This window comes from Cladophialophora bantiana (assembly GCF_000835475.1).
Source record: "Cladophialophora bantiana CBS 173.52 unplaced genomic scaffold supercont1.21, whole genome shotgun sequence".
In the NCBI taxonomy this organism is placed as follows: domain Eukaryota; kingdom Fungi; phylum Ascomycota; class Eurotiomycetes; order Chaetothyriales; family Herpotrichiellaceae; genus Cladophialophora; species Cladophialophora bantiana.
In genome coordinates this window covers 740,472-766,845 of record NW_015971595.1, presented here as the reverse complement: position 1 = coordinate 766,845, position 26,374 = coordinate 740,472, and the positions used below count along the sequence as shown (strand labels likewise).

Below are 26,374 nucleotides of genomic sequence, written 5' to 3'. Positions count from 1 at the left end.
TCTTCCTTAATTCTACTTCTTCCCTGTCACGGTATTCGCCATCTGATTCATGCGCTCCTGGATCTTCTCCCTGCCATCATGCATGTACTGGAGAGTTCTCTTGTACTGGCGGTCCTGGGATTGGAAGGACAGTTGGGTCACAGCCAATGCGCCGACACCCAGAATGGCGCCGACGCCGAGAATTGTGCGGGTCTGCATTATTGCGGCTTGTTGTTGTTTTATGAGGTGGGGTCGAAGAGCTATCCCAGGGGTTGTTATAGGCGTTGATGGGCTGGTAGGCGGGAGTCTGTCGTTTTTGGTTGCAGGAGCGTAGATGGGTTTGACTGCGGCCCGTGCAAGTGTGCACGTCTGGTAGAAGTCAAGGCTCGTCGTGCACAGTTGTAAAGCAAGTCGGGGTGAGAACTCGGCAATGTCTTCGCTCAAACTCTGGTAGAGGCGAGGGCGACGAGTTGGTGCGGTGAAGTATCAATCGCCGGAACGCCTAATCAAAGGGCGGGTTTTGCAGACTAAATGAAGAGTGGAGAGTTAGAGAGTAGCATATAGGGGAGAAAAGAAGATGTTGTCTCGGCGATGGGTGATGGGAAGGAGGTGAAGATGGAATTGAACCGGAGTTGGTGCGCCGGTTATTATACTCGTACCAAGTAACTGCATTGTCCCCCATTGCCACCAGCAAATGGCACCTTCCCTCCTGTCCAAGGGCCTTCACATGAAACGTTTTGCAGTTACCGGTGTGCCGGAGACTTTGTTTTGGGCGGCAGGCAGCGAGGTTGGCGAGTGCCAGGGTCACCAAGGGCCCCTGGGCTTCCCCGCACCTGCTGATTGTCCCCAAGTCCCCCCAAGGTCCTTATCCTCCACAAGCCGCTTGGCCTAGAGAGGCTTAGGCGCCACGGCTAGCATTGGCACGAGCTAATTCCCCTCATTTGATTTGCTAAGTCGCCCTTCGGGCTTCGGCAATATTCGGACTTTGTGGATGCAGGTACGTCGCAGAGCTCCCAAAGTCGGAGGTCAAGAGCTCATAAAGCTACCTGCAGACCAAAACAACCTTCATAAAATGCATTAGGGGTCTTGTGCTTCTTCTGAGGATGCGCTCTAGCACACGCTGTTAACGCCCGCCAGCCTTGTACAGTTCTGACCATTGTCTCTCTATATCCCTGTCGTCATGGAGATTGTGTGCCAGTGGAAGTGAGGAGGGTTATCTAGCTCCTCCCTCCGAGTTTGTTGAAAGACACGGTCCGGCCAAAGCATATCTCTCGCTCAACATCTTCCAATTTTGGTCCTCAGCCTTCTGCATCAACAAACACATCGACTTCGCTAGTGTCAGTGTCGGCCCTCCTCAGCGGCTTCTTGCCCTCCGGCACCATTGCTGCATGGATGTTCATTTTCGAGATTTGATTGTTCATGTGTGACAAGTCATTGTCATCATCCATCAAATTTGCCGTCTTTTGTTGTGCGGTCTGTTGCGGTTGTGAGATGTGCTGTGTGGCATGGTTCTCCGGCGGTGCTGTGCTTGGTGGCCGTGAATCGAAATCGATCAGGTTGTCCGAGGCGTGCAGGTGAACATGGTCAGAATGCCCCGCTGCTGCGTGAGATTCGTCTGTGTGATGAGGATGATGATGATGAGAGTAACGCCTCGTGTCTTGTTCAGAAATTTCAACTTGGCCAGGAAGTATAGGAGCTATCGAGAGAATCCGCTCCACTAGTTCTTGTGGACCGATCTTTGGATCCCTGACGAGATCTGTTAGTCAATAACAAGAGCAGAGCAGGGTGAAGTCTCACAGGTGAGCATTTATAATCCACTCCAGATCTTCCTCGCCTTCTTCGCAGCCTCCGGGTCGAGAATCCACTCTTCGGAACAGTTTGGGTTTCCACTCAACACCCAATTCTTCTCTCCGTTTAGCCTCTTCTCTCTGGCGATCTTCGATTTTTGCTTTTTCGGTTGTAGCAGCTTCATGGTCTCTCACATGCACTGCCTGTACTGTCGACTTCCAAAGCTTTTGGGATTCGCGTTCTCCCTGTTCTTCGAGTGGCCGTGTCAAAGGTGGAGCGTGTTTGGCATGGGTGGCATCAAAAAGCGTCTTTTTTTGTCCAGTCTTGGTGTCCTTGATGATCATCTCTCCGGACCAAAATCCTGACAGTTCATAAAGAACTTCCCCCGTCCGCTCGTTTCTGATGGACCCTCCAATGGCATTGTAGGTACCTCCGACCCAGCCCTTGGTTTTGAATTCGATGTCCGCCGCCAGCCCAGTTTCTGGACATCGGACGTAGGAATGGTCGCCCAATTCGTACTTCATCTTGCCGAAAAGAATTCCCCGGGCATACATATTGGGTTGTGTTAGGATGCTGCAGCAGTTAGAAGCGCCTCTGGCGCGATTGGACAGTTCAAACATACTACTTTTCACCACCCTTGGTCTTTCCTCTGTTTGTAAATCTCAAATACGATATGCCTTCCATCATGCTAGCGGCCGAATTGCCCAGGAACTTGCTACGTGGTTTCAAAGTACCATCAACGCGAATATGGTGGTGCGGTGCCATGAAGAAATACGACGACTTGGGCGGATGGTGCGACGTCTGCTCAGCGATGTAGTAGCCTCGTGTCTTGTCCGGATATTCCCACCAGCAAGTAAATGTCTCCCCAAGAATTGGATTCAAGGGCTTCTTGACACCACTAGGAAATAATCAGCATCCTCTGTCTAATTTGGCATTGGGCGGTATCGTACGCAGGTCTGATGTGCCACCCACTAAGGTAAAATCTGACCACCGAGACAAATCGTTCGATCGGGTCGTCAATTAAGGGCATCCCGAGCAGTGTATCAGGATGGGCCATGAAACTGTGGGCACCCGTGAGCTCTGAACCGGCCATGTCTATTTCTTCAGAGAACATCTTACTTCGTTATTCTTTCCAGCATCGATCTTTCTTCGAGGATAAAGGTCGGGAGGGTAATTCTGGACAGATCGGCCCCGGGGCGCAATTGTGCAATGATGTGTAAAAGGACTATTTTGGGTGGTCAGCACCGGCTTCCGTTCAGGTCTTGAAGGGTAGACCCTACTGTTTCCCTGCTCGGGCTCGATCACCATAGTATCCTCATCGGTGGCTTCTCGTTGATCCTCTGAGGAAGAGCGAGCGCCTAGATTTTCGAGTCAGCCTAACAAAATGCCCGCACATCGAGGGGCTCAGTATACTTTTCGACTCGCTGCGATTCCGCAGCGCTCCTCCCAACGAGTGCTTCATTTTGTCCATTGTGCACCCTCATTCACCAGCGAGGTCTCTGTCTGTGGAAGGGGTGCGGTTGGTAGAGCGAGGAATTGGTTGGGTTGTTATATGACGTCGTCGGGGGGTCGGATCTGGCGGGGCGAGAGGGCAGTCGGTCTCTTGCTTGACAGATACGAATAGCTTTGGAAGCCACACAGTCCAATGCTAAACTGAGGCAGTGGAGGAGACAGAGTGAAGAGGTCAGTGACAACCGGGCCAGGGATTTCGGTGGCACAGCTGGCAGAATGAGCAGAGGATCTGAAAAAGAAGCCTTGTTTTCCGTTCCGATGGGAATTTGCAGTTTCTAGTTTCTAACTGCGCATGCGAACCATTCACCACTGGACAAGGCACCGCTTGGTGCAGCGGGTTGGTGAGCACAAGTGGAGACACTGGTGACCTGTGAGTGACCAAGAGTGACCTGGACAAAAGCAAAAATGCTGCGTCATCCCGCGTGCTGCAGAAAAAGGGAACAGCGCACATTTCGCACACCGCGATCCGGCCACAAATATTTCCGAGTTCCCGTCTTGAGCAAAACTTCGGGTTGGGACCTCATATCTATGGCTTCTAATAATGAACAGGCTGGGCTCCCGGTATTCTATCCTTTCCCACTACTTTATTCTATGTTCGCGAATGGGTTCCTCGCAGCCAACGGAATGCGATGGACTGAACAGCCAAGCTACACAGAGTCCGCTCTCGTTGATTTAGCTCGTCGTTGCCATCCAGCTTTCGCATGTAGGCCGATCTCCCTGCGTAACAACATCAACAAGTACCTCTGGGGGTTTATAAAGCATGACATGGAAGTGTTCTGTGGGACTCATGAATTAGGCACAATCACTCATAATCATCACCTCATTCTCGACTGTTTCCTCACCCTCGCTCTCGGGATAATTTCAACTTACCTAACGCATGCACACTCTTCAAGCTCTTCCAGTTCTTAAACCATACAATCTTCTCCCTCTCCATCTTCTTCCCAGCTTCCCCCTCACAAAACGTCCTTCGGATGAACTCGTCAATCTGCCTCTCCGCCTCCCGAGTCACCTCTCCCGTCTCTTCGTCCTCGTCGATCTGAAATTTCGTCCATACAACAAGATGTTTGATCCCCTCCTCGACAAAGTAAGGCCAGTCGTTGTATAAAATCTTATAATCGGAAGGGTTGCTGAACGGTGCGTCCCCGCTAGGGGTGATGGTGGGCCAACCGAGACGATGTTGTTGGATGTATGAGAGAACAGAGCCGTAAGTCTTCTTGAGATGGTACGTGTAAGCAAGGTAACCACGGAGTTGGCTTGAGGGCCGATGGAAGTGGTGGATATTGTTTGTCCCTTACGCAACAGGAAGTGTTAGATGTCATGATCGTAGCCGGGCCTGTCTTCATCCAGCTTTATAAACCCCTCCATCCAATATGTTTGCCGTGGTTGGAACTTCACGGCCGTCTTCCCACTGTAATCATAACCGCTTCCGTGCTCATGACAGGGCAGACTTACGAACTAGTTCCTCGACCTGTTGCCAAGTATATCTCTTAAAATCTTCGTCTTTGCGGCTCAGGATCCCAATGTTCTTCTCGCTCTGGCCGAGCAAATAAGGCGGACACTCCTCCGTCCATTGCTCCTTCGGAACATTGATATTCCACCAAAGTTTTGATAGATCGAGCACTTTTCCCGGGGCTGGCGTATTCTCCCGTGGCGTGGGATGGACTGAATGCGGCATTTCCTCCACAATCTGAATCTGATCCACCACTCTTCAAAAATGTACTTGGTAACGTGTATTCTTTTGCAAATATGCAAAGTTGGATCTGGGACACGAGGCGTAGACAAGAAAATGCTACGGAAGAGTGTAACATTGATCGCGGGACTAATGGCTGCGCATGATTGGCCGACTTACATCGTTTTAAAAGATCTCTCCGTCCTCAGATCGTCCCCAACCGGTGGTTTGAATCTATTCGATTATGGATGTCGACCATGGCCGAATCATGGATGCCAGTTATTGTAATTGCGGTGCACCTATGCGCTTAATGGGAAGAGCATGTTTGCAATCGAATGACTCGTGAGGGACACGACCTCCTCTTTTCAATAGGACAACACAAGAGTGGAATCATCCAGATGTCGGTTTTTGCGTCCCCGCCTCCATCAGATAACATCCCAGTTCGTCCACCCCGGAGACTCTTGTGGATTGTGCTCTCTCATGTGCTGGACGACGTCCTTCAAGCCCTTAGACCCGCTCCCCCTGGCACATACGAACGGCAGGAGATAGTTGGCTTCTGCGAGTCATACCATGTATATCTTGGCCACGGATTGCCTCGGGGATTAGCAGGTATACGAGTTCCGTGCCTGGGTGAAGACACGGAGGCCCGCGAGGCGGGCAAGTTGTGATACTGACGGGTTATTCTCCTGAGCCTTGACGCTAGCCCGAGTGCTTGAGAATGTCGTCAAATCAATAAATTTATATACCGAGGAGACTAGCAAACGCCAGCACACGTTGAAGAGATTGATTCATTCCGAATGCAGCTCGTTATCTGACCAGATTAGCATGTGAAGACATCAGAACTGAGCATCATACTGTTTTCACACTGTCGTCTTGGGATTGATGTGACTTGATGGACTTCAAGGGCCGAGAACACGCCGAACCTCGTCACTGTCAATGCTGACCACATCCACAGAGCCTTGTGCTAAAGCACCCTTGACATCGGACCACGTGCTGGGGTCCACACATCTTTGGGCTTCTTCTATCACATATGTGGTGAAGCCGGCCTTTGCCGATCCAAGAGCGGTGTCTTTGACACAATAGTCTCCAGCCAGGCCAACAACATAGACGTGGGATACATGCTCAGCAGCCAGTTCTTGGGCAAGGTCATGACTTACACCTCCAGCACCAAAGGTCAGGTTACCAAAGGAGTCCGAGAAGGCAGAGTACATTTCCACCCGGGAGTCCTGGCCCTTTTGGACGGTGAAGCGTACATTGGAGACGTCAAGTTCTGGAATGATCTCCGCCCCTTTGGTACCCTGAACACAGTGGATGGGCCACAATCTTTGCTGCATTGTCTCGTTCGGGTTGTTGCCAACGAGGTTGCGCACTGTGACAAAAGACTCAAAGGGTGTGTTGTTTGGAGCAGGATGATTCGCCGCAAAAGAAATATGGTTAGCTGGATGCCAGTCTTGGGTTGCCACTTTCAAGACGAAGTGTGGTGAATCAAGGAGCCTGTTGATCAGTGACACAATGTCCCGGCCTCCTGAGACCGCAAGCGAACCATCCTATGCTTGTTAGCGTTAAGGATGAGTACAGAGGTATCGCAGAGGCTGTCCGTACAGGAGGACAAAAGTCGTTTTGCATATCAACTACAATGAGGGCGGGTCTAAAAGCCATGGTGGTAGGCAAACGGAGGCAGATCAACGATGTAGATAAGGGTGTCTCAATGTGCGAGAGGCTTGCAAGAACTATCTCTTAAGGAAGAAAGATGAAGTGGTTCTAAAGTGCCCAGCGAAGCTCTCTCACAGGGAAGGTTTTTTGGATGAAATGCCTGTTTGACAGGTTGAAGGTATTCAGAGTTGAGGCAGTTGGGGGCAGTTGAGGGTTAAGTCGCTGGAACTCGGAGGGAAGTTCATCACTGGGGCAGAGCCGCTGAACAAGGGAGCCAATGACTACAGGAGGCACGATGGTTAAGTGTGAGTCCTCTCGCCCTGGGCCCCCTCGCCCCTTAGCCTACTGCCCTGGCGCCACCCCAAGCAGGGTGCCACCGCCCACCACCTAGTGGCTCACCAGGTCAAGCCAAGCCTTAGTTTGCGGGCGACGGGGTCATCTCTTCACTTGCTCTTGTGAACTTGCCATCATGCCTTATTCACCACCTCACATTCCATCACATTAGATCAGCCTCACATTGTTTTGCAGTTCTTGGAATTTACTTGAAGAAGATTCTGGGATTCCTTAGACGTCCTGCAAATGTCTAGTGACAGGTGAACTGCACTGAGAATCCGACCTCGTCAGCCTAGCGGCTCTGTCACTCTTGCTTAACTTCACGGTTGTCGACACTTCGTCCTCATTACTCCGACATCTACGTTCGACACCTTCAAGTTTCAGGGACCGGCGCATTGATAGGCTTGAAGGCCAGACAAAGCTCGAACGGTATCACGCTCATCGCCGCCGCATCATGTCCAAAACTTCGGTAGTACGTATCTAGTGATCTTCCCTGCCGGGCTCAGCCTCTCTACTTGCCTGGACAAAGAACCTCACTTTGTCAAGCGCAGTCCCTGTTGTCTCCATCACAGGCTAACCATGTCACCTGAACCAGGGCGATGTCTATGCGAAAGTCATAAATGATGTCTGCGAGGCGTCACGGCAAGACTTCGAGGAAGGCGGTGTTGAGCTGGCGACTCTTGAACTGCTGAAATCGGTAAGTCCATTTCCTACCATCAAATGCGCATGATCATGTATTGCATCCATTGCCAAAGATTGTCCTCATCGACCTCAGCATATTGTGCCAAAGAAGAGATACATCGGCGAAGACGAAGATAAGGAATCCATTCGCGTTGGCAAGGGACTGCGGGATTGTCGCAGGCAGACGGCAGGGCACTGAGGGCGAGTGAGGGCGAGTGAGGGCGAGCGAGGGCGAAGGCGGCGGGCGAGGCGGGGATCGGAAGGTTCTTGAGGGCACCCCCTTCCCTGACTCATAGCCTCTTTTTATACGCCCTGAACGCCACCGCTGCGCCTGCGAACCACCATCAGCCCACCCACTTGTTTTCCACTATTCCACTTTTGGTTTTCGCCACAACGCCCGTCTCTATTTTAGCGCGGCGCTGTGGTTGGTATACTGACGAAGTCCCTCTGCAGGAATGGCAGAAGAAGCTCTCTGGTCTCAAGGTCGCGCAGCTTCCATGGGATCCTCCTCCAGCCCCTGCCATCAAGGAGCAGAGCGTCGTTCCCAGCAGCGCGAAGCCGACCCCTCAAACTCTCCCGAGTAATGGAACCACTGTCAGCACTCCACCATCTCAACAGGCCGCTCCTCCAGCGCCTCAGATCAAGGCCGAAAATAGTGCTCCCTCCTTTCCGGCTCAGCAAGCCCCCCCTCCTCCTCAGCCTTATCAGGCTCCTTCATTCCAACAGGGCCAACCCTTGACAGCTCGCGATCGAGCGATCATGAATCTTCACCAGAGTTTTGGTCAACGAGCAGGCCCTCAGATTGCGCAACTTCAATCCGGCAACCCACCTCGTGCACCCATGCAACAATCCACCGCTCCTTCAAGCAACTACATCAAGCAGGAAGAGGCTAACTCTGGGTTCGCCGACATTCAGGACTATACCGCTGACATCAAACCTCAACCCCAAGCTGCCGTTAATGCAAGTCAAACCGATGGATCGTGCGATACTCGTGATGGTTGGGAAACCGAATATGCTCGACGAAAAGCATTCGCCGCTGCACGTGGTGCTGAAGGGGATGGTCTGATGCGTGCCCATTTCCAGACCAAGCAGCAAGAACTCGAAGGTGGTGGTCTTCTGATGGCACTCGATGAACGCAATACCCCAAACAGAGCCATGGCTCGAAACCTAAAGACCCTTTTCGCATCAGAGGGCAGCACCAACAACACAAGCATCGGCCGCGCACAAGGCGACGCGACAGGTGATGATGATGGGGATGACGATGAGGATGCCATCAACTCCGATCTGGACGATCCTGATGACCTGGCCGCAAACGAGGAGAATGGCGAGAATACGGATCAAGTCATGCTGTGTACCTACGATAAGGTCCAGCGTGTTAAGAATAAGTGGAAGTGTACCCTCAAAGACGGTATTTTGCGCGTCGAGGGTAATGAGTAAGTCCTGCCAGTTCCCCCCTGTTCTTCATTTCATTCCTAGCTTTCGGGGTGAGGCGGTGTTGCGATGCTGACTTGTTTCGGAAACAGGTACGTTTTCCACAAGGGCCAAGGCGAATTCGAATGGTAAGGACAGAGCGGACGACTTGAAGCATTGCTCCGTGAGCACCCCGCCGAGTCGAATGCAATCAAGCATTAAGACACCTTACTGCTTGCCAAAGCCTCTAAAACGCAAACAAATCCTCTTTCATCATACAATGGCAATGTGAATATGAAATAATGGCTGCACAATCCAGATCGGACAACAAAGCACCATATCAATCCGACTATGGGTCATGTCAGCCACATTTTTGTCAATTTTCTGATGACGCACGGCGTTCTCCCGAGTCTTGCTGGCATACCTGGAAATCGAGATCGACGCGATGCGGAACGAAATGGGCCCAAGTTCAGCGGGATGGGCAAGTGGCTGATGGACACCGTTACCATTTCTTGTTTCTGCTGCTCGTCGGAGTATTGGCTGTGCAGTGCTCTGCTGGGCGCTTTGAAGATTTGTTTCTCATTTTGACAGGTTGGGCCGGAAGGATGGCTTTTACTAAAATGAAGCTAAGGAGTCCGAAGATGAATGAGCCTATCTGCACATATTACGAGGGATGGGTAGTGAAAGCCAAAAGTCTCGTCTGGCAGTGACAGCTGGCATAATGGCCTCGGACGTAGAGCTACAGGATTGCTAGTTTCTGCAAAGCACAGAGAGCCGATTCCATTTTTCACGATTTAGGAACAAAAAAAGTCTCAATCTGTTTAAGACTATGCAATTCCACTAACTTGTGATATTCATGCCTAGTTCCTGGCACAAGTTTGATCGTCAAGCTGAAAGGAATGCGAACCTGGATTTGACTTTGTAAAATGATCACCGTAGTGCCTCTCTGTTTGCATTGAGGGCAAAACTGCGCTAACGTAGAAAACCGACCACCGTGGCCATTTCCTCGTCGGAACATGCAGCTCGGGTTGTGCAGTTATGACGCGTGACAGGAACAGTTCTTGAGTTGTCGCTGTAATAGCAGCTGACGACCACCTGCGCCTTGGGTCAACCAAGGTCACTCAGTGACGCAACAAAATCGGCCCACAGATTGTCGCCTGCAGACTCTGGCCTTTATTTATTGTCTGGGCCAACTTGAATTCATGTCCTCTCTGTTCCCCAAGCACTGCATCTAAATTGCCTGTGACTTTAATCTGTGTCTGCACCCTCTGCTCCTTGACATTGTCCTTCCAATCTCCCTGATTCTCTTGCCATTGAAGGCAGACCTCCCTGGATCGGACCTAAACCGCAAACATGACGCTCTACTACAGCCTGGTTGGTCAGCCCTCGTTCTTCTATCCTACCTGTGATACCGGATGGCTGCGACCTGTGACCACTGATGCTGACCTTCTAATGTAGGTTTTCGTGCTCCTGGTGGCGGAGATGGTCTTGTTTCTGGCCCTCATCGTCCCCATGCCATTCACAATCAAGCGAAAAATGTTCAACTTCATCTCTGAAAGTCCAATTGTGGCTAAGATCCAATATGGAATGAAGGTATGCTGCGAGTTCAGCAGAAACGACTTTATTTGACTGACAGTCCGCAAGATCACCTTCATCTTCATTCTCATCTTGTTCCTCGACAGTGTCAACAGAGTCTACCGTGTCCAGGTTGAAATGGCAGCTTTTTCGAAGGACACCTCTGGTGCAGGGTATGTCACATGACCGCACGTCGGCCTCCTCGACGATCATGACTGATCAAAAACAGGCGAGCGGCTGCAATGGGTTCGGAGCGGATGGAGGTCCAAGCCCGCAAGTTCTATTCTCAACGCAACATGTACCTGACCGGCTTCACCCTTTTCCTGTCCCTGATCCTCAACCGCACCTACGGCATGATCCTTGATGTCCTTCGCCTCGAGGAGAAGGTCAAGATGTACGAAGGAGACAAGCGCGCCGGTGGCAAAGAAGGAGAGAAACTCAGCGAAGAGTACCGGGCCGATCAGATTGGTGAACTCAAGAAGCAGCTCAACAAGAAGGATAAAGAACTGGAGGCAATGAAAAGCCAAGCGCAGGGTCTGCAAAGGGAATATGACGAACTGAGCGTCAAGTACAACCAACTGAACCCTAGCGGTGGCGACAAGAAGAGCAACTGAAGCACCAGCCAATGCACCACCCATCTGTCAAGCTCGACCCTAGCACGAAGATATTCCGGTGTTGTGCTTGGAAGCTAAAGCGTTTGCTTGCGGATGCAGGTCTCGAACTCGAATGGTTGTAGGGAAAGTACTGAGTAAAAATTGCTGGAAGGCGGCAAAGGAAGACAAACCATGGACGGGGCATTTCACCGGACCTGACAGGTGAGAAGGTTGGGTTGGATTATTATCTGCTGAAGGTGGTCATAGGAAAATAGATTTAACTGTTTGATGCGTACGCGGCCAGCACACTCATGGCGCTTTGGGTTCCATCAGCTCAAGCAGGATGCTTCTCGATTCAATCTTCTAGGTTGTTTTCGAGTTGTTTTCGAGAGTGGCCATCGGAGCAAGCGGTCCGTCAAAGAACATCTGCCGAGCGGAGTGGCCAAAGCGGCCCAGTTGCCCAGCCTCATACGGGGCTGCACGGCCTTGCCCTGCTTTTTTTGAATCCTCAATGACGGGGGTGGCTGATCCGAGAATGAGGAGATCAAAGTCTAAGAGTGTGGGGAAGCCAATGACGTCTATCCATTTTCCCTTGATCTCCATTTTTATGTGGCTTCTGTTTTGATATACGGCTAATATCAACTGCAGCTTGGGCAACTTGGGGTCACGCCCACAATGCCGTTTGCAACTCAATGCCGGTCACTGTCCGATGGCCACGGCATTCGCGGTGCCTCGTGCGACCGGAACAGAGCAGACCGACTTTACTCTGATGATGGAAAAAACTATATGTCTTCAAAAAACCACTTTTGGCTTCTTCAACCTCGCGAATCCCACACACACCCTCTGCCAGGGAAACTCGAGGTAAAATGCGTTTCCTATTCTTCATTGTCGCCCGGCTTTTAGCAAACTGCTCTGCCCACCCTCGGTACAATCCACAACCGTATCCACCTGTCGTCCGTCCTCGTCAAGCGTCCCCTGGGAACAGCTCCTCTCTCCAAATTGACCTTGGCTATGAGGTCTACGAGGGCTATACTAACTCGACAACGGGATTGAACGTGTGGAAAGGGTACACCTAAGCTGCTTCCCTTCTCAGAGAATCCCAGACTGATCATACCAAACTGGTCATAACCTTAGCATCCGGTTCGCAGCTCCTCCAACTGGCTCAAACAGATGGCAAGCTCCTCAAGCTCCTCAAACAAACCGCGATGCTGTGATCCAAGCAAACCATTTTGGACCCATATGCCCGCAAAACCAGGATACAACGAATACGTTGGTGGCCCTTAACAGTACAGGATCGAGCGAGGACTGTCTGTTTCTCAACGTATATGCACCACCCAACCCTCCCAGTCCGCTCCCAGTGCTTTTCTACATTCACGGCGGAGGGTATGGGAGAGGTAACGGTCAGCAGGACCTGTCGGCTATCATTAATGCTAACAATAACTCGTTCGTTGGTGTGACCATCCAGTACAGGGTAGCTCGTTCAACCTGTTCCCGTGGAGTCCAAACGCTGACCTGCCTCAGCTTGGTGCCTTTGGGTTTCTTGCCGGGGACGAAGTCTTTCGAAATGGAGTGGTCAACGCTGGCTTGCTAGACCAGTATCTTGCGCTTCAGTGGGCACAAAGATACATCTCTTTGTTCGGAGGCGATCCCAACCACGTGACAATCGCTGGGCAATCAGCAGGTAGGTTCCCATTGTCCGTGGTTTGATATTTCCCACACGAGGAATGCCCGGTTGCCTCCTTGTCTTAATGGAAATACATGCTAACGGATTTCGCAGGAGCTGGATCTGTCATGGTAAGTTATTCGCTCAGATGAGGAAGACAGCTGCTGCGCTTCCTTCGACAAAGGACCAGTTGTATTTGGGGAGATCAGCTGATACAGGACTTTTAGTTGCAAGACATGGCCTATGGTGGCTCCCAGGGCCAATCCCTTTTCAGAAATGTAAGAGCCTTGCTACATTTTGCGTCGTACACGATCTGACAGAGTCAGACGATCGCCTCCTCGCCATACCTACCCATGCAGTACGGATACAAGGACTGGCAGCCTTCTCAAGCATACTACGCCTTCGCTTCGATGGTCGGTTGTGCACCGACCTTGCCCTATGGTGCTCATCCAAATACAATCTTTGAATGTCTGGTTAGCCAAGATTCGGCTACATTGCAAAATGCTAGTGCTACCCTATCCGAGTCTGGCAAATATGGGACGTGGGCGTTCTTACCGGTAACGGACGGCATCTTTGTCCAAGATCTTCCCAGCCGCCAACTCTTGCGCAAAGAGCTTAATGGACTAAATCTACTGGTGAGCAATAACGCCCTTGAAGGACCGGCATATACGCAGCCCAACATTACGACAGAAGACGACCTGGTGGCGTGGCTACAGTTGACGTTTCCACTTTTCACAACCGATGATATTGCCAAAGTGCTCCTTTATTATCCCAGTGCGAACGACTCGACGAAGCCCACTGCCCCGTTGTATGCTTCGTCAGGTACCGGCTCACCCAGTTTCATCAACCAGAGTAGTGTTGCGACGGGGCAGCAGCAAAGAGCCTTTGTGAGTGTCCAAAGTGGAATCCGAGCATTATGGCGGCCACTGATTTGAAGTCAGGCCATTTATTCTGAGACAACCTTTGTATGCCCCTCGTATTGGATGGCAGAGGCCTACAGCGATCACGGACGCAATTCATTCAAGTATCAATATTCTGTGCCTATTGCTGTTCACGGGACCGACTTGACTGCTTACTTTGGACCTCCAACGCCGAATCAGAGCCCCGACTTCGTCAGTGCAGCTATGAAGATTTGGGGTAACTTCATCACCTCAGACAATCCGTCTATTCCCAATGCTGTTGCAAACGGGCTCTCGTCCAATAGTACCTTCAGCAACCCGGCTTCCGACTGGCCTCCGTTCAAGATGTACTCACCATATCAGATCAACCTCAACGTGACCGGGGGCACGCCGTTCCCGTTCAACTTGTCCTACATTAAAGCCAACTTGACCGAATATGGGGAACCGGGGCTGGTGAACAACTTCACCCTGGTCGATGCGTATACGTGGGAAGCTGGCCGAGGGTATCGCTGTGATATGTGGAGGAGTTTAGGATCTATCGTGCCCGAGTGACATACTGAGGGTTATGGATAGTCTCACACGGAAAGAGGGAAAGGTGGTACAGAGTACATAGCCGCAAACGGGCTTCACGGCAGAGCAGCCTTTGCCCATTCAGGCAGCCCTCAAGCTCCGCTCGCTCATCGCACATCTGCTAGCCGTCGTAATACAGGTTCTGGCCGATGTCCACGTCGGTCAGTAATCGAGACATGGATATTGTGCCAGTTTTGGTTAACTGGCGGGCTTTCAAATGTCTCGGTCTCCATTCGATGGCCGACCTCATACACGTGCTGCCAGGCTTGTCAAAGTGTGGCTGCCCGGCAATATCTGGCTTGTGCTGCAGCTAGTAAGTAGTAGTAACTACTGCATGCTTCCTTCGATCCAACTTTCTTTCCTTCCTGCGACTTACCTCTTCCGATCCTTGTTCCACGCAAAGCTCCAAAGTGTCAACCAGTGCCGTCATTACTCCAACATGCTTCTGTCCGACCTGACTACGATCAGATAGGCAGTCTTAGCACAGAGCCAAGGCAAATCCGTGTGCAGCCGACCCAGAATCTGCCTCGAGCGTGGTTTTCCCGGCCAGCTCATGTCCGCAGCCTCGTCATCGATTGGTTCATTTCTCCTGCCAAATATGCACCCGGAAGCTTGTCCTTGAGCCTGATTCTCCATGGTTGCCTGACAAATAGCATCTTCGAGGATCACCAGTATTGAGGAAGCGTGGGATGCCAGGGTCGACGCCTTTCGTCAGTGGGAATTGGAGATCCCAGAGCTTGCAAGCTCTGAGCTCCCTTCAAAAGAGCTTGCCATCCCCCCAGGTAAGACAGAAGGGAAAAAAAGGTGAGCTGCAATTCTCTGTCTCTCTTCCAAGAGCTCTACTGCAAAATGTTGCAACTACTTGTGTTTGCCACATTCATTGGTGCTACGTTAGCTAGCTACGGAGCGAATCTGAACTACCGCTCCCCTTCTCTTCATCACCCTGCTCTTGGAATCTCGGTGCGGAAGGTCGTGAAGCGCCATATTGAGAGACAGGCTACGCCAGCCTCCCAGCTCAACTTCACCCATGGAGTTGCGTCTGGTGACCCCTACCCAAACAGCGTGATTCTGTGGACACGATGTGCTCCTAGCTCGGACGACGTCAAGAGCAATAGCTCTACCAGCGGTGTCGTGCCGCTTTACAATCCAGTCCCGATCTACAACGATACCGATGAGGGAAAACCGCCATCCACCTCTCCCGTCTGCCTGACCTGGAAGATTGCTAGTGACAAGGCGTTGTCATCTGTGGTCGACCGGGGAACCGTATACACAAGCTCAGACGTCGACTACACTGTTAAAGTCGAGGCTTCAAACCTGCAGCCTTTCACCCAATACTACTATCAATTCACCATCTGCAACAGCAGTGTTTCTAGCATGGTCGGCAGGACCAAGACTACTCCCATGGCCGCTGACAATGTGACTGGAGTTAACCTGGCCGTCTACTCCTGCAGCAATTTCCCCTTCGGTTTCTTCAACGCATACGGTAACCCTGTCCGCAAAGATTCTGTAGACTATGTTCTCCATCTCGGCGACTATATCTACGAGTATGCCAACGGTGAGTATGGTTGGGGTCAGACCATTGGTCGTGTCCCCTTACCGGATAGACAGATATTTACTCTCTACGATTACCGCAAGCGGTGAGTAGATCTTGTCCCCTTCATCTGTCGAACTCTGTGATGCAATCGATGGTACTGACACTGCTCGTGCTTTAGTCATGCCACCTACAAGACTGATCTGGATCTGATTGCCAGTCACGCGAACTTTCCCTGGATCGCCGTTTGGGATGACCATGAGGTTGCCGACAACACCTACCGTGATGGCTCCTCGGAGCTCAACAACACCGAGGCGTCCTTTATTGAAGATGGAGGCGTCTCTGTGGACCAAAGAAAGATGAACGCTGTTCGAGCATATTTTGAATGGATGCCTATCAGACAAGTCGAGATGGGTGATGACGTAAGAAAACATGGCCCAGGAGAAGTTCGTTCTGACACTCGATTTAGCTTCGAATTTGGCGATCGTTTTCCATTGGCAACCTCTTCGACCTCATTATGCTCGATACTCGCCAGTATGATCGCTCCATAACCGACCTGTATTGGAACACAGACTATGTCCACGAAATATCCAACGATGCCGGTCGCTCCATGATGGGATCTCGCCAGGAAAATTGGTTCTACCAATCCCTTATCAACTCAAAGAACCGCGGTGCCACGTGGCGCGTGATTGGATCCCAGACGGTCTTCAGTCGCGTGAACGAATCCGTCGCGTACGGAAATGTCAATCCCCTCGACTATGATGCGTGGGACGGGTATCTCGGGAACCGTAACCGTACTTTGCAGACGTTGTATAGCAACAACATCACCAACAATATCATGATCTCAGGAGACAGTCACGCAAACTGGGTTTCCGACCTTGTTTGGTTGGACACTCATCCTTATGACCCCGCGACCGGCGCAGGGGCCATCGGTGTTGAGTTTGGCGGCACAGCCGTTTCGTCCCCTTCGCCTTATGGCGCAAACATCTCCATTGCGCGCAGCGTCCAAGCCAGCCAGTGGCTCGTAGATGCCAACCGCGAACTGCAATGGCAAGAGATCTACTACCGAGGTTACTATGAACTGCACATCACGCAAGAGCAGGTTAACGCATACTACTTTGGCATGCCCACGGTGGTCACCCGCAACCCGAACGAGATCTCTCTGGCCAATTTTACCGTCGTCAACGGCGAGAACAGGCTTCATCGCTTCAATGGGACAGTGGTGTCCGGTCCTGTGGAGAACGGCTTTGTCAAGTTTGGACACACCAAGCAGACAAATATCACAAATGCGACAGACACGGGACTGTACTTTATCAGCCACGCGGGACTGGAAGTACTTTGAGGGATTGCTTTGATCCAACCGAAAGGTAGTGAGGTGATGACACGTCCATGAGCGGGCGGTGGTCGACAAGAGGAAAACACCTTGCTATACGTATAAGTAATAACGATTCTGGGGCGATATAATAGCTTGGGGTCATTGAAACCACCAATTCGCCATATACTTCGTCTCACATGAGCGGCCTTTGCTACTACCGTGTCCTTGCTAGACTCTTTCTTGGTAAGGAACTGAATCCTTTTCTAGCCGCCGGACGCACTCGCAGTCGGTAAACATCGTTCAAGTGACTACCGAGTACCAAGGACAGAGTCAGACAGACCGTGAGGCTGAATCCGAGTCTAAATCCCGCCTTGTTTTCCTTCCTACTCTGTGCCTACCGGATGTCCACTGTCGTGCTGCGGGTAGGCAGGATTAATCAAGCACCTCGTACTTTGTACTACTAAAGGGCTTGAGATAGCCTCACAAGGCTGACTGACATGTACGTTGGCACCGTGGCTTACCAATGTACACTTAGGCGGACGCCGCCCAATCAGAGCGACCAGACGACAGAAGAAAATACGGGGCTTGATCCGCTAGGTCGCTCAGGATGAGCACCGCCACCGATTAGTATCACTACTTGGAGGGATCAGAGCTGACCATGGGTGGCACCATGTATTATGTGTAACGATCTACCGGATTGCCTCGTCTATGATCTACACCACCACCACCACCACCACCACCACCACCACCACCACCACCACGACGATAGAAACGAAAGGGCGAGCTTTTGACTTTGGGCCTTTGAGTTTCGAGTGTTTTGAGTTTGGGCAATTCTGCCCTGCCCTGCGCTGAGGTCAGTTGGGCTGGGGAAGGTAGATCGTGAGAGCGCTCCGACCAAGTCTGGCTGAACTCTGGCTGTGAGTTTCTTGCAGACCGGGGAGGCTAGACAGAGTGAGCAGTGCGGAGAGCAAAGGTTCAAAAGCGCAAAGGCAAGCTCGTTTCCACGACGTCGAAAACCCCGTCCACTGTCAAAAAAAAACGAAGGCGAGGAGACTCAGAACGTTAGAGGGTCATCAAGTCACTAAGCCAGCGAGTGAACGATCACACACAAGAAAAAGCAGACACGCAGACAAAGGGGCAAATAATCGGACCGTCACACGAACAAACAAACCAACAACGATCAATCTGACGAAGGAACCTCTTGAGAGAGGAGGATTCTGTCAGCTTTTCACTGTTGCCTTTCCGCGGACACACTGAGTCGCTCACCGGGTGACAGAATCCCTTATTCCACTCACTCACGTACTCTCTCATTCACTTATTCGCTGGTTCTTTTTTTCTAGGAGAGGAATAGTTCTTTCCTGTCTCCATTTTATACTTCCTCTTTCTTTTCTTCTCTCTCTCCTCCTCTTTTAAGACCTTAATCACAAGTTGCATTCAAGTAAACGCCTTTGGACCTTTGTTCTTTCTTGGAAACGAGGATACGAGAAAAAAGCGCAAAGGGAACGGGAAAAGGAAAAAGAGGACTTTCTCAGATCTGCGATCACACAGATCCATCTCTTCATTCAACGACAACGACAACAGGCGCGGGAGATTTTCAGCCTATCTCAGCACCGGCGCACGCATTCGCCATACGGGACAGAAAAATATTATATCATACCGCGACAACCAGTGGGTGACCATGCCCTCCCCATCCGGCCTGCTCGCCTCCTGCGTTCCCTGCGTTGGTGTTGCCGTGTTCGTCCTCCACGCCGATCCCAGCGACGACACCTCCTCCACGGTGGATGCTTCCACCGTCCCATCCGACTCCCGGCGGTCCCAACGACCTAAATTCCTGCTGGGTCAGCGTCTGGGCTCGCACGGCGCAGGGACCTGGGCGTTGCCTGGTGGCCATCTGGAATTTGGCGAGTCCTTTGAGGAGTGCGCTGCTCGCGAAGTACGTGAGGAGACAGGGCTCGAAGTGGAAGAGGTCCAATTTCTCACCGCGACGAATGATCTGATGCCGTTTGAATCGTCCCCGACAACAGACCAAGGGAAGGAAGGAAGCGTCACGGGGAAGCATTATGTGACCATCTTCATGACTGCGCGAGTCAAGGCCAACGACGATCAGACAGAGAGCAAGGCGATGCCGGATGCGAAACTGCTCGAGCCAGAGAAATGTGCTGGGTGGCATTGGGTGTCATGGGACGACTTGGAGCAATGGGCGAGACCACAGCTTGCGAAGCTCGACTGTGAAGAGATCACCGCAGAACGAGCAAAGCCACGATCGAGAGGGGAGGGAGAAGCAGGAAATCGACAGAGCACCCATTCGGCAGAGGAGAAGAGCCAAACAGGTGTGGAAACGGATGGTTCTGCAGCTGACGGCGTCGCCCGCACATTATTTTCTCCCATGATCTCGCTTCTGGTCCAGCGGCCTGAGGCGATTCCTGGTCAGAATTGAAAACGCTTGCATCGCCCACGGCTGGCTCTATGCAAGATAACGCTTGATGGAATTTCCTTCCCCATGCCCGAACCCCAGAAAAGTGAACATGAGATGCAAGAAATCCTTGCTGTCCGTGCAACACAACGAAAAAAGCCTGCGTAAGGGATGCACAACACAGTTGGGAATGGGGCTGGGTGGGAAGGGGAGATTGGAAGGAAGACAATGCCTTCCCAACTAGTCAAAAATAGCGCACACGGGTTCCATCACTTCGATTGGTCAATTTCGTAGCCGCTTTCTTGTTGATGCATCCATTTCCGTCGAAGCAAGCACTGCGAATCACCAAGCATGTCCAGCTCCCGCCAGGTACGTAGAGGCTGAGGCGTGCAGAATATCCCAAAGCGAAACCGCTGCGATCAATGCAAAACTGACATAATGTGATTTCCTCGCTCAATATCCGTCTCTCATTCCTCATCGCGTCTTTTCAATTTCTCTGAGCAGGCCGTCACTTCGTCAAACAAGTCATGCTGACCCATGGCCGCAAGACTGGAGAACTCCGATGGCATGCAATCTCTTTCTCAGATCATTATACAATTCATTATGCGCCGATGGTGGAGTTGATCGCCAGAAGCATACCAAGGTCTTACCGAAGAAAAGGACTGAACAAGATTGCTGGTATCGAGTCGTGAAGTCGTAGCTTGTGATTAGTAGATTCAATGGCCTTGTGGAATGTGGTCAACGCGCAAAATGATCGCCCACACCGCCCCAAGATCCATAGCTCGCGGTGCTGGGATGGCGCTAGCTGTCTGCTGGCTCGCCAAATGGAAGGCTGGTGGAATTTGATCCAACGTCCTTGGGTCATCGTAGCATCCGAGAAGGGCCAGAGGGATGAATTTTGGGTTCTAAGGTCCAAGGCAGACCATTGACAAGTGGTATTTGTTCGGCGGCGGGCCTTATTGTGCGCGGCGACTGCTGCTGGACATTCTTATGGCTCGGAGATGCATTTGGCCTCGGAGGACCAGGCTCAACCTTGGAATTGGTATCTGTTCTCCCATGAGGAAAACTCGACTCTGAACTGTACTTGGGTGAAGGAGGCTTTCCTGGCGAGGAAGCCGATGTATTGGCAGAAGTGGGTGTTGCGGGCTGACTGCCGGATTTGTTGTTGGGCTTTACAGGCTTGATAGAGAAGAAGAGTTCGTCCCTTCTTCTTATATAGTCCCGTGCCGAAGGAGAATTGTGATACAGGATCGGCTCAGGCACTCGAATTGAGTTGGACTCGGCGGCCTCGGCAAAGGCGCGTTGATACGCGATCTCACCGTAGGGATCTTCTATGGGAGCAGACCTGTTGGCATAAGCCACGTCTGGTCGATAGCCTCGTGCAACCCATGGGTGGTTGGGATCTCTCGGTGAAATATCGCGAAGGTGGTCGGCGCGCCTTTTGGTCATCGCTTTCCGCGGTTTCCTTTCCCCGTCTCTGCAAAGAGAGAAATGATGATTGATGATGACGATGACGATGACGATGATGACGATCACAGTGGCTTGAGGTAACGGGGAGAGCGGGTAAATGTGCGATGAGAGTGGGTGAGACGGGGAAAGAGAGGCCTGGGGCGGATGGCCGTTAGAAGGACGAAGGGCGGTTCACAGACGAAGTGTCTGAGAAGGGTATTTTCCTCTCTCTCACTGTCTCTCTCTCTCGCGCTCTCGCTCTCGCTCTCTCTCTCACACACTCTCTCGCCCTGATTTGAGAGGAGGGGAAGCTGAGGGTTGGAAACGTGGACGATCCCGTGGGAACAAAAGGTCTTTCACCGAGTTTGAAGTTGGGTAAAACCTTAACTGGAACATGGGGGGATCCGGGGGAAGGAACATCGCCCAATTGGCTACCAAGCTACCGTCTAGGCGAGGCAGCTGCAGGTGGGTGCAGCAAGGGTGGGTGCAGCTGCTACGGAGGGAACTCCCTGTACCTACCTGTTACTTCTAGGCACGCTACAGGTGGACCAGTGTGGACGGTAGTGGTGGCAGGTTCACCAGGGCTGCAACCATGGAGAATTTTCCCGCCTGGCAGCACCAACAGCCCGTACCTACCTAACAAGTAGGGGATTTGGGGAAGCCAAGGGAGGCCCAACACCAGCACCAGCAGCTCCAGCAACCACCTGACGGGGCCTGGCGAGACCACTGACAAGCCAGCGCGGAGCCCGGCCGCGAAGCCGCCCACCAACTGAAGCCCAAGCAGGAAAATAACCAGACGGCCTGGACGGCTCACGGCTCACGGATCTTTCGCTCCTTCTCTCCACCCACTCTGAGAGAATCAGCTTGCTCAACTGTTCTCGGATCGCTGCATGATGCCCTAATGAAATGCACATCATCCTCTGGAGACAAACAATAATAGGTATCTCTCTTCCAGTGTCTCGCATCTTCTCCCTTCCCCCCACTTGGGTCTCTGAGAGATGGAGTTGCAATTTCATCATGAGATCCACCAAAAGCCCACCCAAACAACCCGCTGGGTCTTGAGGGCATTGCAGGACATTGCTATTATTCACCGAAACGCACTGGCACCACTGGCTCGGATCAGGTTTCCCTGATGATACCCATGGCGCCGACATCATCAAAGATTGTCGGCCCTCGTCGATAAAAACACTTGACCTCGCGCGGCTGATCAGCGGCTGCTCCGACAGTGAGCGAACAGGAAGCAGCACATGTCAAAAGGTTCGGCATCCCTTCGCCCATCTCGTATCTGACTGTGAGTTGGGTTACTCGACCAGCAGAAGGTAACTGCCGTGTCTAACCCAGCCAGTGGGCGCTGCAGGAAATCGGGAAGGCAACCAGGTATCCTCGACTTATACCGACATATTGGGACCAATTGACGCCCCCGCCGGGCCCTTTCCCTGCTTGCTATCGAAAGTCGGCGTCTTCCTGGTTAACCCTCTTAGGGGGACCCGGCTACGCGTGCTGCTCAACCAACCCGATGCGGCGGTTGTCGCCGTCCAAGACTACGACAGACTTGACACAACAAGTCGCCTTGGTGGCAAGAGATCAAAAGTTAAAGCATGGTTGGTTGGAGGGAGTCCAGGGAGTCCAGGGAGTCCAATGGCGCGCGGTGCCCAAAATAAGAGCCTGTGTGTCTGACATCAAGGCCGCCGCGTGCCGAGCACACTCACCTTGATAGCTCTCGCCACCTTGATTCAGTACCTCCGAGGGTACGGAAACCGTCTTCTCCAGAGGGTTGGACACCTGCAGTACCTAACAAGCACGCAGTACGTCTAGAAGGTGTCTACTGGGTAAGTCTTGGGCAAACGGTCGGTACGCCTACCTAGGTACCTGGTACGTGTGCCTATTTCCGTGCCGCGGTTTACATACCTGAGCGATACCCCATAGAGGGGGACGCCATGTCAGACCGCAGCGCATTTCCGAGTGGTCCATCCTGTGTTGAATATACTGCAGCTGTGATTGGGTCATCGGGGGTCCTTATCAGCTTGGGGCGACCTAGTCCCTGGGGCCTTTGAACCCAGCCAATGTGTGACGGCGGTGATGACATGGATATCCATACCATCAACCATCAGGGTTTCTGGTCTTGCGACCAGACGACAGACTTCCTCACACAGCCTTCCGCGGGCGAATGCTTCTTGCCCTTTGCTCTCACATACGATTCTGTACCTGCTATGTACTTGTACTCTCGACTTCGATGCTTCCCCCAGAAATTCCCTCACGGTGCCGCTGTTCGACTCCTTTGGTAGAACTTCGTCTTTCTAGACCGAAAAAAGGGCCGGCGCACACCTCTCTAGCTTGATCCCGCGGTGTCTTATCCCTCCCTTTTTATCTGTTATCGTCCTCCCGCGATCATCCCACTCTTCACAAACTATCTCTCTCTCTCGTCTACCACTCACCTCCCACCCCACCTCCCACGTTCTCAACAGCCTCAATTCAAAAGGCCCATCTGGCTGCCTTTCGATCTGAAAGATCACCCAGTGCCTATCAGAGACCTCTCCTTGCGCCTCTGAGATCATCCTCGGTACCGAAAACGCGGTTGGAGCGTTCCGCGGGCAACTAATTGCCTTGTCATCAGCCGCCATTCCATTCCATTGTCGACACCGATATTAAGCGCATTCACGATCAATTGCACCAACATTGTGGCGCAGAGATATCTCGGGGGCCATTGTACAACTGTTACCCACCGGCTTAATATACTTCATCGACCTGGCCTAAAGACCGTTCCCGAGGCTCTCTTCTCTACTCTGCTCCAGTCCGCTCCCAAAGAACAACCGACAAGTCTGAGTTTGAGCAAATGGCTACCAACTACACGACCCAGCCGTATGCGATCCCCGACTACATGAGTCAACAACCGTCCCCCGCTAGTTCGACGTCGCCCACCTCGCCTCGCATGCACGACTACATTCAACAACATGCGCCCAATCCCTACAAGCAACTGCGACCGCTCAAGTCTCCCCTCTACGTACCTGCCGCTCTACGACCAACCGAACATTTCTGCACTCCCTCCCCCATGACCCCACCCAAGAGTCTGCATGGATCGTTGGACAGTCTGCAGGAAGACCAAGGTCGGACGGCGAGTCCAGACCATCAATACGAGTTGGGCCTGGAGGCCTTTGACCCTGATTGGGTTCAGGAGGAGGAACTGGGTGAAGTTACAGGTCCGCCAACCAGAGAACATTGGAAGGTACGTCAAGGTTCAGTGTCACTCAGTCGATTTGGCGATGGCCAACCTCAATTCTCGGCACGGCTGCGTCAAGCCAATGCCACCTACGACGTGCATTGAGACATGCAGATGGATGCTAACACGTATATTCTACTCCAGCCCGACGAAGCTTCACCGACTTGTGACTCGCCCCAATGTCGCTCCTCGTTCAGTCTGTTTGTCCGCAAACATCATTGTCGCCACTGTGGGCATATCTTCTGCTCCTCACACACCCCGTTCACGATTCCCCTCAACCAGTATGCCCAGTTCCATCCCGATGGCGTACCCTCCAGAGCGTGCGAAGTATGCCATCGGCAGTATCAACGCTGGGATACTGCCCGGTCCATCCGTCGCAAAAACAGCCAGAATAGCAAGGATGACTGCAGCAACGAGAGCGGCCCTCCGACGCCTCTGGCGGGACCGACAGGCCACCGAAGGATGATTTCCAACGGCATTCGCACGGGCAAACCCGTCGAGGACGTCGCCAACAGCGTGCCCAAAGATTGGGCTTGGAGCACTTTCTGAGCGAATTTGCCACCCAGCTGCTCACCATCCAGGTGCCATTGGGGACTCCAGCGGAGTACTCCACCGATCCGATGCACGTGACACGGGCTCCACCGCTCGCCTACCGGAAGCCTTCCTTTGCAGGGAAACACAGCCCTCGAGGCTGGAACCTCGGGAACCTTCGTCGCATCCTAGAGGGGCGCCATCGCCGTTTGGCTCAGCTCCGAGAGTCAGCGACTAATGGTGGCGTACTCGATCGGTTATCTGCGGGTGAGGCTAGTCTGTACCTGATCAGCCGTTGCCTGTCAGGCTGAAGGAGTGCCGCTCAAGATGGCTGTGATGTCTTCCAGTCACGAGGGTGTGAGTCTTTCTATATGTCAGCTTAGGTCGACATCATCATATGATCGGAAAATTGTCCTCGCACACGTCGACTGCCAGGCGAAATGACAGAAGGCAGCCATGGATGTGACCAGCCTACGCCGACAAGAAACTGGACCCGACAGGCGATGCGACGCGCCATATACAATGCCTGCGTAAAGCGGTGTGGCTACACGACGCTAGACGGAAAAGGTTCGGTGCAAAATATCCTACCCCGGAGCAGCGGAACAGACGTCTGACATGTGGGATTGTCGCGACCTAGTCATGCGCGATAAGTATAGACGACAAGAGAAACAAGGGGGGGCAGGATCTCTAGTTTCCCATTTGAGGGGGGGGGGGGAATACGAGTGCTCATGCACGCCCCGGCGGGGTCGACCTCTTAGCGAGCCCGGTTTTTCTTGACGATTGCGATACCCAATGGCATTCTTCCCAACGGGAAGAGAAGGGGGGGGTTTTTTCTGCTCTAGACTATCAGGGATATTATTAGGGATATCAGTACCAGGCATCCTCGATACAGAGATTATGGGGCGGGGCGGTTATTTGATGCGTTTTATATATGGTATACCAGACAGGCGCATTAGCTATTTTTTTTACTTTACTGTACTCAATACTAGTAACAAAGACAAAGACTGTTCTAGAAATGATTCCTCTCTGATCCTCTCTGATTCCCTGGTTAAGACAGGCTCGCGGCCTCGCGTCTACCGTGCGGAGTAGTATAGACCATCCCCCCCTCCAACTTGGAATCATCCTGGGGCGCATGTGTGATGTGTCAGCGCTTCCAACGGACTTCCTTCTGATGAGGGTGTTCTCGATGAATCGCTCCCGGCCCAGGCTTTCCTGTTTCTTTCCATTCCCAAGTCGTGGTACCACTTTATGGGCGACGGACGCTCGTACGAGTACAGGGTTGACTGGAAAGAAGCTGCTTGCGACTGCGGCGATCGAGGGCGAAATGAGGTGACTGAAGTCGGCTGTCGCGAAACTGGGGCATGATCGGGGGGATGGATGCCCTGTTGGGAGAACACATCGGATCGAATCGAACGACTGCGCATCGCCGAAAAGGCGTTAGGAGATTGGAGACTCGTGATGAGATGCCCTGGTCGCCATATTTCAACTTGTCCTACCAGTGGGTTAGGCATGCAAACATCAACTCATCCTAGGTCTCGAACCTCTTTCTGCAAGCGCAGAAGGACACCTCCTTTGTCCAATAGACATGTTCGC

The 26,374-nt window shown here is 52.3% G+C and overlaps 13 protein-coding genes across 13 annotated transcripts; 6 read left to right on the top strand and 7 right to left on the bottom strand.

Annotated features, from left to right (window-relative positions):
* Positions 1–12: 12 nt before the first annotated feature.
* On the bottom strand, positions 13–198 carry Z519_11384 (uncharacterized protein; the record flags this gene model as incomplete). Its single annotated transcript, XM_016769096.1, has 1 exon — positions 13–198. The coding sequence occupies one exon, from the start codon at positions 196–198 to the stop codon at positions 13–15; it is 186 nt and encodes a 61-aa protein (XP_016614942.1).
* A 1,079-nt stretch (positions 199–1,277) lies between these two features.
* Positions 1,278–2,321, bottom strand: Z519_11383 (uncharacterized protein; the record flags this gene model as incomplete). Its single annotated transcript, XM_016769095.1, has 2 exons — positions 1,278–1,725; positions 1,777–2,321. The coding sequence occupies 2 exons, from the start codon at positions 2,319–2,321 to the stop codon at positions 1,278–1,280; spliced, it is 993 nt and encodes a 330-aa protein (XP_016614941.1).
* A 1,630-nt stretch (positions 2,322–3,951) lies between these two features.
* Positions 3,952–4,954, bottom strand: Z519_11382 (uncharacterized protein; the record flags this gene model as incomplete). The annotated part of the gene is made up of 3 exons (XM_016769094.1): positions 3,952–4,055; positions 4,150–4,569; positions 4,732–4,954. The coding sequence occupies 3 exons, from the start codon at positions 4,952–4,954 to the stop codon at positions 3,952–3,954; spliced, it is 747 nt and encodes a 248-aa protein (XP_016614940.1).
* An 893-nt stretch (positions 4,955–5,847) lies between these two features.
* Z519_11381 (uncharacterized protein) lies at positions 5,848–6,607 on the bottom strand (the record flags this gene model as incomplete). The annotated part of the gene is made up of 2 exons (XM_016769093.1): positions 5,848–6,495; positions 6,551–6,607. The coding sequence occupies 2 exons, from the start codon at positions 6,605–6,607 to the stop codon at positions 5,848–5,850; spliced, it is 705 nt and encodes a 234-aa protein (XP_016614939.1).
* A 781-nt stretch (positions 6,608–7,388) lies between these two features.
* On the top strand, positions 7,389–9,178 carry Z519_11380 (uncharacterized protein; the record flags this gene model as incomplete). Its single annotated transcript, XM_016769092.1, has 4 exons — positions 7,389–7,406; positions 7,530–7,631; positions 8,069–9,048; positions 9,139–9,178. 4 exons carry the CDS (start codon positions 7,389–7,391, stop codon positions 9,176–9,178), a joined length of 1,140 nt encoding a protein of 379 aa, XP_016614938.1.
* A 1,200-nt stretch (positions 9,179–10,378) lies between these two features.
* Z519_11379 (uncharacterized protein) lies at positions 10,379–11,214 on the top strand (the record flags this gene model as incomplete). Its single annotated transcript, XM_016769091.1, has 4 exons — positions 10,379–10,399; positions 10,484–10,618; positions 10,670–10,773; positions 10,830–11,214. 4 exons carry the CDS (start codon positions 10,379–10,381, stop codon positions 11,212–11,214), a joined length of 645 nt encoding a protein of 214 aa, XP_016614937.1.
* A 342-nt stretch (positions 11,215–11,556) lies between these two features.
* Positions 11,557–11,796, bottom strand: Z519_11378 (uncharacterized protein; the record flags this gene model as incomplete). Its single annotated transcript, XM_016769090.1, has 1 exon — positions 11,557–11,796. The coding sequence occupies one exon, from the start codon at positions 11,794–11,796 to the stop codon at positions 11,557–11,559; it is 240 nt and encodes a 79-aa protein (XP_016614936.1).
* Positions 11,797–12,059: 263 nt separating this feature from the next.
* Positions 12,060–14,307, top strand: Z519_11377 (uncharacterized protein; the record flags this gene model as incomplete). Its single annotated transcript, XM_016769089.1, has 6 exons — positions 12,060–12,259; positions 12,328–12,664; positions 12,715–12,891; positions 13,084–13,134; positions 13,183–13,743; positions 13,798–14,307. 6 exons carry the CDS (start codon positions 12,060–12,062, stop codon positions 14,305–14,307), a joined length of 1,836 nt encoding a protein of 611 aa, XP_016614935.1.
* Positions 14,308–14,446: 139 nt separating this feature from the next.
* Z519_11376 (uncharacterized protein) lies at positions 14,447–14,755 on the bottom strand (the record flags this gene model as incomplete). Its single annotated transcript, XM_016769088.1, has 2 exons — positions 14,447–14,629; positions 14,702–14,755. 2 exons carry the CDS (start codon positions 14,753–14,755, stop codon positions 14,447–14,449), a joined length of 237 nt encoding a protein of 78 aa, XP_016614934.1.
* Positions 14,756–15,174: 419 nt separating this feature from the next.
* Z519_11375 (uncharacterized protein) lies at positions 15,175–17,198 on the top strand (the record flags this gene model as incomplete). Its single annotated transcript, XM_016769087.1, has 3 exons — positions 15,175–15,962; positions 16,038–16,278; positions 16,326–17,198. 3 exons carry the CDS (start codon positions 15,175–15,177, stop codon positions 17,196–17,198), a joined length of 1,902 nt encoding a protein of 633 aa, XP_016614933.1.
* A 1,651-nt stretch (positions 17,199–18,849) lies between these two features.
* Z519_11374 (uncharacterized protein) lies at positions 18,850–19,608 on the top strand (the record flags this gene model as incomplete). Its single annotated transcript, XM_016769086.1, has 1 exon — positions 18,850–19,608. One exon carries the CDS (start codon positions 18,850–18,852, stop codon positions 19,606–19,608), a length of 759 nt encoding a protein of 252 aa, XP_016614932.1.
* An 837-nt stretch (positions 19,609–20,445) lies between these two features.
* Positions 20,446–21,033, bottom strand: Z519_11373 (uncharacterized protein; the record flags this gene model as incomplete). Its single annotated transcript, XM_016769085.1, has 1 exon — positions 20,446–21,033. The coding sequence occupies one exon, from the start codon at positions 21,031–21,033 to the stop codon at positions 20,446–20,448; it is 588 nt and encodes a 195-aa protein (XP_016614931.1).
* Positions 21,034–23,866: 2,833 nt separating this feature from the next.
* Positions 23,867–24,799, top strand: Z519_11372 (uncharacterized protein; the record flags this gene model as incomplete). The annotated part of the gene is made up of 2 exons (XM_016769084.1): positions 23,867–24,256; positions 24,395–24,799. 2 exons carry the CDS (start codon positions 23,867–23,869, stop codon positions 24,797–24,799), a joined length of 795 nt encoding a protein of 264 aa, XP_016614930.1.
* Between the last annotated feature and the right edge of the window lie 1,575 nt (positions 24,800–26,374).